At 54.3% G+C, this 13,250-nt stretch overlaps 1 protein-coding gene across 2 annotated transcripts in view; it reads left to right on the top strand.

The window, feature by feature from the left end:
* Nucleotides 1-8,171: 8,171 nt before the first annotated feature.
* EPHA8 (EPH receptor A8) overlaps nt 8,172-13,250 on the top strand; it is a 54,595-nt gene continuing 49,516 nt past the window's right edge. For both annotated transcript variants that reach the window (XM_059487306.1, XM_059487305.1), the window contains exon 1: nt 8,172-8,256. In XM_059487306.1, the coding sequence (XP_059343289.1) occupies nt 8,172-8,256 (85 nt within the window). The remainder of the gene's footprint in view (nt 8,257-13,250) is intronic.

Below are 13,250 nucleotides of genomic sequence, written 5' to 3'. Positions count from 1 at the left end.
AGTGGCTGTGGGTGTTCCCATATGTTTAGCTATTGTTTCCCCATTACTCATCCCATTTTAAATGCAGCTTTGTTTGGTTATTTTTGTAGCATCCAAATTATTTTTGGACAGCATCTCATTGTCAGCTTTCAAAAGGATTATGTCTGGGTCTACCCAGCTCTGTAATTAAGTCTCTTTAAAATTTCCACTTCCAGCAGAAACAATGTGCTTGAAGTGAAGCTGACAGTTTCAACAGCATCAGAGCATTCTCTTGGCTATGCAAGGGTCGCCAGAGATGGGGCTGGAGGTATTTTCTGCCTGTCTTGTGTCTTTGCCCCTCAGCACCAGTGATTTGGGGCCAGAGTTCTTTAGCTTGGGATTGCAGAGACTGGGAATGCCAGAGGGTGACTCTTGCTGTAATGTACTTCCAACACAGGGCTGCAGGACTCTAGAGGTGGCTGGTGCTGTTGTCCTGCTTTCCTTTCCATCTCATGACAGTGTCTGAAGAATTTTGGTCAAGAAACCAGAAGAAGAAGCAACTTTGGGAGTGCCCCGTTTGATCCTGTGGAGGATTTGTATCCCATGGCACAAATATCAGGAGTTTTGGGTGCCTTGGAGAACATTTGTCTCATTGCTGCTGGAGGAGCCTGATGGTGCAGGCAGGGTGAGCTTGAGCTGGGAGAAAAGCAACCTCTGAGCAACTCAGTCTAGGGGAAGGTGTCCCTGCCCATGGCAGGGGATTGGAACAAGATGAGCTTTAAGGTCCCTCCCAACTCAAACTGCTCTGGGATTCTCTGGAAGCAGTGGCCAGCTCTGTGAACAGAGGGGGCGGCGATGGGTGGCAGGGGATGGGGATGGAGGTGCCACAGCCATCTGGCGGGCACAAAGCTGTTCATCTGTCCATGTGGGATAAAGCCTCAGAGACAGGACAGAACAAACCATGCACATGAAAAGAAAGAGCAAGGACAGAAGGGAGTGAAGATAAGTGTGGAATAAATTGGGAGAAAAGACACACAAGCTGGGTCCAAAGATGCAAGAGGGATGGCCCAGAGCAGGGTGATGCCAGGGTCCTGTGTGGGAGGGATAGTGAGCTGGGTTGCAGATTCCAGCTGTCCTGCAGGGACCCTGTGTTTTCCCAAAGCCTGAGCATTTCAAACCACCTGCTTAGCCCACAAAGCCATTCCCTTTGGCAATGTCGGAGCTGCTGGGCTCTGGAGACTGGGGTTAAACACATGCCTGGGCTTGTGGCAGCCCCTGTTTTATTAGCTCCAGCTAATTTCTGTTTGTTTGTACCAGCCCTTCTCTAGAGAGCTCTGGGGCTGTCCCTGTGTCCCTTTCTTTTCCAAATGCATGTACACTGGATGGGGGTTGCCTGCCTTCTCCCACAGCTGCTGTCTCTCACAAATGCCATGGGCAGCCTTGTTATTTTCAGGTGCTGTCAAGTCCCAGCTCCTGGAGGCCTGTGGTTATAGCAGCAGAGCCTTTGGCCTCTATGACCATTCAGAGCAGAGCCAGGAGCATGCCAAGGTTAGAAATTGGAAGGCAAAGAAAAGATATTAAGAGTGCTGAGGTGTACTTGTGGCACTTGTGCCATTTTAGCACCTAATTCATGGCCTTTGTTTTGTGATGTGTCTTTGAAGTGGTTGGACTTGATTGTGTTGCCCCTCTGCTCCTTCAGCCAGCAAAGCATCATTGGGCTGTTGGCAGAGAAATCCAGAGGCTGTCCCAGCCCTGCCTGGGTGTCAGAGCTGCAGTTTTGGCTGGAGCTCCTGCAAGTGCTCAGCTGGCCACGCCAGCATTGCAGACAGGCTTGAGACCCTCTGCAGAGCACCCCAACCCCTCTTCTGTGTGCCCCAGCCCTGCTGCTGACCCGGGCTGTAGCGCTGCGTGCTGCGGTGGCTCCCTCCAACATTCCCATGGCAATGTCCCCATTTGGGAAGCTGAGGGGTGGTCTCTGGGGTCATTACAGCACTGTGCGTCCCCAGAGTGGGGCAGAGGTGCTCCCCAGGCCTCCCTTCAGGCACGACACAGAAGCATTTTTCTCCATGCTTGGAATGTCTGGGGATCACCAGGACCCAATGCCAGATACATTTCAAGCGTGCAGCCCATTCCCTCACCATGCCTCAGGCGATGCTTCCACCTTGGGCCTGGGGCTGTTGGGGCGATTTCACTTGGTTTAAACTTCTGACTGCTCATCCCCATCTCCTCTCAGGACCAGACTGCCCTGCCAAGGCATGAGCTAACATCTCCTTTTGGGCAATAGGAACATGGTGGGACTGGGATATGCAGGGACCCAACTCATGATCCCTGGGAGACTCTTGCTGTGCATCTCTGTACAGCCCCAGTCCCTAACAGCTCCAAAGCCACTGTGTGCCCATGTTAGACAGCAGAGACTTAGCTCCACTTCAGCCACAGAATAGGCAAGAAGGCAAGTACAACCCTGGTGCTCTTGGATAAAAGGACTAATGCTGTTAATATCCAGCAATCAGAATTTCTTAGAGAGAGAACAGTGCTGCATCACCTTCCCTCCTGCTCATCCTCTGCTTGTTTAATGAAAATCAGAGACAGCCCTTAAAGAGCTGCTTAGCATTTCAATACATTTAATATCCTCACTGATAAGGGAACGATGGATATTACCAAAAGACCTTTCTTAAACTCTCCCCTTCTGCAGCTGGTTCTCCTGGCTTGTGTTTGTCTCAATTCCAGTTCCAAACAGTCTCTTTCAATGAGGAAAAAATGATGATGAAATTATTTTTTTTTAACATAAAGGATATTAATGCACAGCATTTCTGATAATGACAAGGAGAGGCATGCCCAGCCTCCCCAGCCTTGACCTGAATTAATTGTGTACTGATTGCTCAGCTGGCCAGTGGTTCTCACAGTCGTACCTCATCACAAGTGATGCCAAGGGCTGGCCCTCTCTGCTGGCATTAATGGAACAACTTGGGCACCTGCTTGTGATAATGAGGAGGAGCAGCACCCTCCACCTGGCTGTGCTGAAGGACTGGAGGCGATCTTCAGCCATGGATCTCATGAAAGGTCCTGGCTGAATGGCTGCTCCCCCGGGTAGGAGGCCAGGCAATGATGGGAATACCCGTGAACCCCAGGGAGGACTGGGCAAGCAGGGAAGGCACCTGGCTGAAAAAGGATCTTGGCACATTAGGAAAAGCACAACCCGAAGGCACTGGAAAGGGAAAAAAGCCTGAGTCTGCCCAGGAGGCAGGGAGGAGGTGAGACATGGTCCCTGTGATCCTCAGCCTTGCAGCTGAGCAATCTGTCCCAGCCCTGACACAGCACAAGGAATTACAGTGATTTAGCACCCAGATTGCTTCAGGTGAATTGTTACATGCACGTAGAGAACTTGTCAGCATGTTTATGCAGCAGATGCCAGTTTAAAGGGCTGTCCACTGGCATCCTAACATGGGGCACACGGGAACTCCCTGAGAATTCCTGCTGACAGCTCAGGCTGAGGCAGAAAATGTAAATGTTACTGGGGGATGCTACGGCCACCAGAAGTGCAGAGGGAGATGTCCCACCTGCATGGGGCCAGCACCCCCCTTCTGTCCTGGGACCTCTGGGGCTCTGCTGTGGAGCCAGAATGGAGGGCTCAGGATAGGGGGGGAAGGCAGTATGAATCTGACTTCTTAAACCTCAGGTTTTAAAGCTCCTTGGATTCAGGGCTGTTGCCTGGTCAAGACATGGATGGAGCATACTTTAAGGCTATTCAGGTGGAGAAAGTCCCCCAGGAGTCCTGTCCCCCTACTGACAATGATCAGTGCTTTTCTGGGAAGATCCTGGACCTCTGTGCAGTGTTGTTACTACATACACAGCTCGTCCTTGTCCTTCTGCAGACACTGATGAGCGGGAAGAGCACTGGGTCTGGGTGAGGGCACCGTGTCCCATCCTGTCTCCTCCTCCTCAGGAAGGGATGTACAGCTGGGGACAGATGGATGAAGAGGTGTCAGGGGTTATGGAGACCTGCACCACAGCTCTGTCTCTGCCCTGAGCATCTCCTTCTCTGCAGGGCTTGGAGCAGAGAGTCCTGGCTCTGCTGGTGTCCCAACCCAGAGTGGCATGGGTGTGGAGATGGTCCTGTTCCCTCGATGACTGCCAGTAGTGCCTCCACCAGCCTTAACCCTAAGGCACGTGCTCCTGCACATGCTACAGGAGAGCACAAGTGCCTGGACGTGCTGGAGAAGTGCTGGAACACCAGAGGCAGGGCTGCCCTCCTCAGTCCAGGCACAGATTTGCTCTTTCAAGGCTGCAATGGTCAATCCCTGGGTGCAAAGCTGGATGCAAAGGGCAGCAACCACTCAGGTTAGAGCTATCAAGTTACCCAGGAGGCTGTGGCCTCGCTGGTGAATGCACAGTGACATGGGAGCTGCTGAAAGGGGGTAAATCCAGGCCTGCTTCCCTCCTTTGCTGATCTGTCTGTCTGAGATGCACTCTCCTCTCTCTGCTGCATCTATAAATATCCTCCCCATCTCAGTGACAGCCAGGTGCAGGACCATGGCTGAGGGACGTGGCCAGAGACTCATCAAGGAGAGGAGGCAGCAGCACTCAGCAAGAAGGGGGAGGCAGCTGGGCTCAGGCCAGAGGTATGGGAGCCTGGGGACAGCTGCAGGTGGGGACAGGGATCCTGGTGTGATGCCCTCCATGCTTCTGTTCCCTGCTCTCTTTGGGGTTCCTGGGACGCCTTGTGACCACCCCTTGTGGCTGCACATGGATCCTGGCGTGGAAGGGGTCTGCATTCCCAGCCAGGAGCATCCCAAAAGTGTTTGATCCTATACCAGCTCCAGCACCCCTGACAGTGCCCAGCCTCGATGCACATGCACTGATTACGCACTCAAGGCACATCCTGACCATGAAACCAAGTGTCCAGGGAAAGCAGAACGTCTGTCCCTACCCCCACAGCCCTTGTGTGCCCAGTGTGTGTGCACTGTGTTGTGGTACAGAGCTCACACTGACTGCACCCACCTCTGCTTGCAGGCATCCCACTACACCCATCCCCTCTCCCCAGAGCTGACAGTGTATCTGAGAGGCCTCCCATGCCCTGGCAGGGATTTCAGGGCATTTCTGGCTCCTGCAAAGCTGCTCTACAGTGTGTGACAGCCAGCACAGCTTCTCTGCAGTCCTGGAGCACAGCAAACCCACACCTGGGGGGACATGCAACAGCTGCTGGCTCTTGGCCCCTCTGCAAGCCCCAGAGGACCCACAGTCCTGTCACACGTGGGGCTGGGAGGGCACAGGGGCCTGGAGAGCCCATGTGGGCAGCTGGGATGTGCTGAAGGTCTGCAGGGTTGGGGGAATGGCACTGGGAGTGGAATCACTCAGTGCTGGAAGGCCAAAGCTGGCTTCTGCCTCCCCAGAGCTTTATCCAGAGTTTGGGACTGAGATCACAGAATCATAGAATTGTTTGTGTTGGAAGGGACCTTAAAGACCATCTCATTCCACCCCATATCCAACAGACCACGTGGCTCCAAGCCCTACCCAGCCTGGCCTTGAACATTCCCAGGGATGGGACAGCCACAGCTGAGCACACTGAGAGCCCCCGGGGCGGTCACTTATCTTTATACTCAAAACTACGTATACAATATTTACCTATTCCCCCAATACCTTTCACCCTTATTGACCAGTGCACTTTTAGTAAGAACCAATCCCAAAGTGCCACCACCACCACAGAAGATGGAGGCTAGAAAGAAGAAGAAGAAGGACAGGACACGCCCCAATTCCTCCATCTCACTTCTCTAGACCCCCCTGTACAGAAATCCTAAACCCTGTGTCTTACACTCTAATTAACCTATCCCTACACCATTTATCCCAGTGAAATCCTCCCATCCTCATACAGGTGTCATCTCCCGTGTAGGATCAAAGTCCAGCCACCAGACGCTTCTGGCAACATTCCAGGACTCCCGAGCCCCCCAAGGGTGGTCTCGGTCCCTCTGCACCTCCATCCTGAGGTGCTGAGATCCCACAGGCACCCTGTGCCAAGGCCTCACCACACTCACAGGCAGGAATTTCTTCCCAATATCCCATCCATCCCTGCCCTGTATGAGTGTGAAGCCATTTCCCATTATCACTCCATCCCTTGTCCAAAGTCCATTTTCTGGAGCCCCTTTAGGCCCTGGAAGGGGCTATAAGGACTCCCCAGAACCTTCTCTTCTCCAGATGAGCACCAGAGCTGGAGGTAGCTCTCCAGGGGGGTTTCAAAAGAGCCAGGCAGATGGTGGCAGTGTGAATATCATCCCTCTGGAATGCCTGGCTCTGCTTGGGCACTGTGGGAAGAGAGCTGAATGATCCAGCACTGAGCTGTGACAAGCCCTTTCAGCAAATGGAAATGTCTGGGTCAGAGTAGCAATGTGATAGCTGGCAGAAAATTTGCTTTCCCACCAGCTGCAGGGGTGCAACTACTGTGGCATCCTGGGGGGCTTCCTGGTGGCTTGGTGTGATTTGGAGGCCATCAGCCCTGACCTTTGCTCTGAAGTCCACTGTAAAGTGCCCTGTGTAGCTGTACCTGTCACCTGAGAGCCCCCTCGGCCTCTGCCAGCTGCCCTGGCAGTGTCTGGTGTCCCCTGAGGCACGGCTGTGTCCCTGCCTGAGCACTCTGCGAGCCCATCCTGTGATCCTGCTGATGACAGGATCTCTCCAGCACTGTCTCTGCACTGCCTGCTTCCCAGGCAGGCAGGGTACACAGCCTGGAGGGACCCGAGGTTCTGTGCTGTTCCCAGGTCCTGGTGATGAGTGGTGCAGACACATCCCCACAGGTACAGCCCTCATCCATTCTGAGTGAGAAATCACTGCCACTACACACTGGGAGGCGGGCAGGGAGCTCCCCTCACTCCTCCATGCAGAAAGCTGCACCATGGGGTGCCCCAGCACGGGCTCTAGCATCTCCAGGGAACATACAGGGTGCACAGAGTGGCATGGAGGGTGTGCAGCACCCCTCTCCTTCCCTGTCCCCACTGAGCAAATCTCCGTTTCCAAGAGATGGCCTGACAGGCGACAGAAGAGATGCCTATGCTGCCCTGTGTGCCTTGCCCAGGGGTGGCTCCAGGGGCAGGGTAGAGCTGCAGTCACAATGCACTGGCCACGAGTGCATGAAGGAGCAAATGAGTCACTGCACGTGGCGTGGGTGGGAGTCAGCATCTGTGGTTACCACGGGCAGGTATTAATGATTGTTCAGCATTTAGATGGGGAAGCAGTGGTGGCTGTAGGGGGTCTGTTGACAGATGTCGAGTGTTTAATGCTGAGCAAGGTACTCACCTGGCTTGGCAATTCTGGTGGCTCCAAGCAAGAGGGATGCAGAGGCTGTGGGAAGGATGCTTTGTGTTCCTTAGGTAATCCCAGGAGCCTGTCCCAGGTCACCCTTGCCCAGTGTCCAGCCTTTCTGCCTTGGCACAATTGCTGTGTCTTCCCAAACTGCTTCGGAGAGGGTTGACCCTCCGTCAGGTGACAGCAAAGAGGCGTTGTGAGCCCCGTGTGCTGTCCCCTGCTCCCACTGCCACAGGTCAATTGCGAGCAGAGTGTCTGTCCCACAAGGATGTGGCACGGAAAGCATCGGGATGGGGGTGAAGGGCAGCAGTTACAAGGGGTTTTCCTCTCCTTGCACACCGAGACGGACGGGTAACCCCATCCCCTTCACACCTGACCCCGGCCGAGCGCAGGGCTCCCCTCAGCGCCGCAAGTTTGTCTCTGGCGGCGGCGGGTGAGGAGAGCGGAGCGGGACGGGGGCACACGGGGCAGCGGGGGCTGTGGGAGCAGCCCGGGGCCGGGGAGACGCGGGACAGCGGGGGCTGTGGGAGCAGCCCGGGGCCGGGGAGACGCGGGACAGCGGGGGCTGTGGGAGCAGCCCGGGGCCGGGGAGATGCGGGACAGCGGGGGCTGTGGGAGCAGCCCGGGGCCGGGGAGATGCGGGACAGCGGGCAGCGGGAGCCCGGGCCAGCCCGGCTCCGGGCACAGAGCGCGTGTGGCGCGGGAAGGGGGGCTCGCTGCAGAGCCCACCCAGCCCATTGGCTTGCGAGCGGTGACGGGCAGGCTGCTCCCTCCCTGCCGCCCGCCCGTGTGGCTGCGAGCAATGTGCGCAAAGTGCCTTTGCATTGCCGGCCACTGCCGGAGCTCCGGGCAGAGGCAGCTCGCTCGCAGAGGTGCTGGGACAACCGAGGTGGCCCTGCGCTGGTGGCCCCCGCCGGACCATGGCATGGGCACAGGGGGATCTGACATCTTCGCTCTCCATCGTCATAACCTTGGCTGCCTGCCTCTCGGCCACCACCAGCGAAGGTAGGAACCGGGGTGGCCCTGGAGTGACGGGGCAGTGTTAGGGGCACCCGCGGGATCGCTGTGGCTGTTCGGATGAGCCCACATGGGCTCAGCCCTGCCGGGCTTTGCTTCTCTGTGCTCCCAGGGGAGTGCAGCTCCAGGTTCTTCCTGCCTGCCTGAGTTTGCTAATCCTGGAGCTTTTGCACCAGAGGCAAAACTTCGGAGTCGGTCAGGAGAACCTGACTCTGCAGCAATGCCGGCAGCTCTGCCTTCCTCCTGTGCCCGGGCTCTGCTGCAGCATGCAGGGGTGGCTGCAGAGAGGACAGGGACACCGGCACCAGCTCAGCCATGGCGATCCCCATCCCTGGAGCTGGCAGCAACGGGGCTGGGCGCGTTGGCCGAGCAGCGTGGGCTGTGATGGAGTGAGTGGGTGGGCACAGGAAGGTGTGCGGAGGATGAGGGGAGCTGGAAAGAGCATTCAGGTGGGAAACTTCTCGTGAGAGAAAGGGCTGGAAACTTCTGAAGTAGGAAGCAGGGATGCAGCTGAGGATCCTCTCCCGACATCTTGGAGTCAGCCACGTCAGGCCTGCTCTCTCCAGCCGGCCACTCTACCCAGCTGCCGGCTGCCCTCATCCCCGGCCCTCGTCCGTGTCCCTACTCCAGTATTCCAGGCCCCTCTGGCTTTCGGCAGTGCTGCTCCTGCCACCCACCCGCTCGCCTGTCTCCCTCTGTGCTGGCAGCGGCGGCACGGCTGCTTCCCAGGTCTGCTGATCTTCATCGCCAGGGATCTGCTGTTCCCGCTCCCGAGCGTGTCCTTGGCACCGGCAGCAGCATCCTTCCTGCCTTCTGCTGTGCTTGAGAACCACGGCCAGCACGGCACAGGCTCTGCAGCGAGCCCCGGGGCCGGTGTCCCTGCCCCATGGAGGTGGTGGCATCTCTCCCTTCTCCTGCCCCAGCATCTCTGCCATCCTTCCAGCACATTGGGGCCCAAGGGCTGCCACCCCTGTGCCTTGTGCACTTTGAAGAACCCTGCTGGGTTGGGTCCTTGTGCTTACTGCCATCATCCAACACCCACCAGCATTTTCCTCACTTTTTCCCCAATTTCCAGCTATTTGCTGGTCCTAGCTCTGTTTTCTGCCAAATGCCTACTTCCTGGCCTTCTTCCTGCTCCTTTTCCCATCTGCTTTGCTGCCCACAAAGGGGGATGCATTAGGGTCTCACTGCTGGGGATGGGCTGTGCGGTGCAGAATGGGGCCCCAGCACCCCGACACTCCCAGCCCTTGCTTGGTCTTTGCTCTGGGATGCAGCAGCTGCCCTTTGCCCCATGCCCTGGGCAGGGAGTGGTGCAGGATGCTGCCTGTGCAGCGCCAGGCTCTCAGTGCTGCAGCCCCGCAAAGCCAAACAGCCCTGCCCGGATTTGGCACACGCTGGGCTCTGACAAGTGAGGCAAGGGCCTCCTTGCTGTACTCTACGGAGGAGATCCTGGATGCTGAGTTGGGCTTTGTGGTGTCTGCATGGATGGCCAGGCCCTGGACTGCCGTCTGCCTGTCACCAGCTGGGACAGACCTGGCTTTCCCACAAGATTTGTTGGAAAAAAAAGCTATCCTCAATCACAGCCTTGGTCAGGAGGTTACACAGGGCTGGGGATGTGCTGGGCTCTGGGGCAGACTGAGCAGTCTGGATCTCAATTAGACCAGACAGGAGGCACTGAATGGCATCAAGAAAAGGTGTGGGAGCCTGCAGAAAGCTGGTGGTGCTCCATCCACCACCACAATGACGCTCATGGATCCTGGGGCTCTGCTGTGCCCTGGCATGGAGCACGCAGTGCCAGCCAGGTCCGCAACACGAGCACTGGAGCGGGGATGTGGCCGTGGCTCTGCCGGTCCCCAGTGCGCCAGTGCTGGGCTGGGAGCAGCGTCCGCGCTGGATCAGCTGTGGTGGCGGTCGTTGAGCACCCTGGCGTGGGATGGGACTGGAAATGTGGGAGATGCCGCAGAGCAGAGCCCAGCCTTGGTGCATGCCACCCTCCAATTGTGCCAGGCTTGGCTGCCCTGTCCCAGAGCGTGTGGCTGCTACGGGCACGGCGTGAGGGTGTAGCCTGTTTGCCCATGAGCTCTGCCTGCTCCCACAGCCTCTCCGTGCCCTGCATTTCTGGCTGTGCTGCCGAGCAAACCCAGTGCTGGTTTGGGAACCACAAGGTAGAAAATTACAACCACAAAGCAAATTTCAGGCCACGGTGTGCTACACTCTGCGTGCATGTATTGGGAGGCAGTTGGTGCATAAAAACATGTATTAACCTGTTCAAAAAAAACAGCTTCAACCCTAGTTTTTTTCCTTGCCAAGAGCTCCCAGTGCCTTTCTCTTTCCTGAAATATTTGTTCCAAGAAGTTTTAAGCTTATATTTTTTATTCCTTTCAGCCTTGTGTACAGGCGTGTGCGAGAAATAAGAGGAAAAGGGAATCGCTATTCCATGGGAAATCCCCCATTTCAGCACAGCAGCCATTGCGAAATGCATTGAAAGCCAAAATTCAGATTTTGTTTTAAAGAGGGGTAAAAATTTTCAGGATGTGGAAGATTTTTATTTGGAGTACTGAAAAAAGAATTGTCTGAAATTATTAAATTGCTTTAGAGCAGGGAGGTAGAAAAATTATTTTCAATATATATGATATTTCAATATAAGATATTTCAATAATATGAAGTATGAGAGACTAAAAATATTTACACTATTGCAGACTGAGTTGCATAGGTGAAAATATTAAAGCAGCTATTTTATATTATAGCACAAATTGAAGTCAAACAATAAAATACAAAATATCTTCGTTAAATTGGAAGAAAATCAGACAAGCAGAAATCACCACATTTGGAACTTGGGTGGGGGGTAACAAAATTGTATTTTCTGTCAAAAAATGGCACTTCAAATGCTGCTGCTGGGGGTTTGCTCCCTCCCAGGTGGTGCCCCCAGCTCAGCTCTGCCCTCCGTCCATGAGACGGGTGACCTTCCTCCCCATCACAACATGGACCCCGTGGCCCGCGGGAGAGCTTGGAGAGCTCCATGTGGGGACCTGGTGAAGCAGGGGAGGGGGATTTGGGGACATTTCCCCCAGCTTTTGGGGGCACATCGCGCTGGCTGAGGCAAACAGCAGGTGATGGGGATGGGGAGGATGCTGAGCCGAGGAGAGGATGCTCATCTTTTCCTTGTACCACAGTGATGGGGTTTTGTTCCTCCACTCAACAGGGATGGGGTGCAGGAAGGCACCAGAATCCTTGGGAAAACCCAGCCGCTCGCTGCGCTGCTGCAGCGGGGGCCACAGGAAGGGTTCATGGGGGTCTCCCCCGCTAATCTCTCTTTGTAATCTCATTAATTGCCCCTCTGCTCAAACAGAAAAAAAGGTAAAAACCAATCTGCATGTTTATTCAATGCTTCTTTCCTACTTCTCTGCAGCAATGCCAAAGTCGGGGCTGCAGGAAAAGCAAGACATTGAAAGGGAGAGGAAATCGCCTTTTCCGTTTTAAAAAGGCTGTGGGGGTCTGTGCTCCTCTCTGAGGATAGGAAACAAGACTGTTTAAGCTTATAGACTTTTGATGATGGGGGATGGAGAAACATTGGTTTAAAACAGGGACCTGGTTTAGGCTACATTAGTGAAAAAAAATTCTGGGGATGTTTAATTTTTTGATTGCTCCCAAAATGCTGATATAAAGCAAATATTTGCATAATTTTAGGTAGGCTTACAGGGATATGTTTCTGGTGCCATCTTCATTTCCATCCCTCTTGTATTAATAGCTTATAAAACTTCTGGAAAATCAACCTCCAAAATTTGCAGAAAAATAACACACCTGTGTACGAAACACACCTACTTTGGCAGGTTTTTCATTCTCCTTGAATTCTCGTTTCCTGAAATTGCAAGGGGTTGTTTCCAGTGACAATAAATGAGCACCCATTTTGGTGATGGTGGAAATGGATCTGATGAAGCCAAATTTAAGTACAACTGAAAACCTGATGAATTGCTTTGGAGAGGAAAGAATTCCTTATTTTTTCGATTGCTGAAAGGTGGTTAGCAAAATATTTTCCTCAAAAAAAAAAACTCAACAAGCCAGCACCAAACCCCAGCATCAAAGATGCTCGGGAAGGGTGGAAGCTCATCCCACACATGCCAGGTCAGTGCTGGGTGCCGGCGGCAGGGCTCGGGGAGCACAGGTTTTCTGGAGACATCCCGCCACCTCCGCTCTTTGTTCTGCTCGGGTCCTGTGTTCTGCCTGTCCCTGCTGGCCTCGCTGGCAGTCTTCGGTGCTGCCTTTATCTCCTGGGGCACATCCATTCATATGATAACTCTATTCATACCCTGACAGTTTTTGATAGTTCATTCTTCTAACCCAGCCTGTTTGCGTGGCCAACGCTCAAAATGATTCCTCTGTCACAGAGGCGATTAACCCCTTCAGCCTTACCAGTCCCAAAGGCAGTGGTCAGATAATGCACTTGTATTACCTTCAAAACGAAACAAAACCCCCCGTCCTGCCTGCGTCGGTGCGCGATACTCGGTGTCATAAACAACTGTGTAAAGGATGGAACTCCTTGATGGATCAGATCCAGGCACACCAATAAAGCCTAAGGATGGAACTCCGTAATGGATCAGATCCAGGCACACCAATAAAGCCTAATGAAGTGTATTTGGCCCAGGGATAGCGGCCAGAAGAGTATTCACCGTTTATCTGAAAACATCGGCAAAGCCAGTGCTGCTTTTAATAATCCCTTCCAAGGGCTCGTCAGCCCCAGCCTTTAAAAATCAGGCCCCTCATTCCCTAATACAAATTTCCCTGGCTTCACCTTCCAGCCATTTGTTCTTGTTGGGTTTTCCTGCAGGATTATAGAGCCTGTCTTTTTCAGCGGTGAAAGTGGTAAACTCAACCCATGCACCTCGCAGCCCTTGTGGGCACGAACAGATTGGGCTCTGCAGGTTCCCTTCTGTGATTTTTCTTTACCTCCAGCCCTGGTTATCATAGTTGTGCCTACGGTATCT

This window comes from Ammospiza nelsoni, chromosome 22 (assembly GCF_027579445.1).
Source record: "Ammospiza nelsoni isolate bAmmNel1 chromosome 22, bAmmNel1.pri, whole genome shotgun sequence".
NCBI lineage: Eukaryota > Metazoa > Chordata > Aves > Passeriformes > Passerellidae > Ammospiza > Ammospiza nelsoni.
Note: the sequence above shows the minus strand (reverse complement) of the source record. Positions and strands in the feature narration are given on the sequence as shown.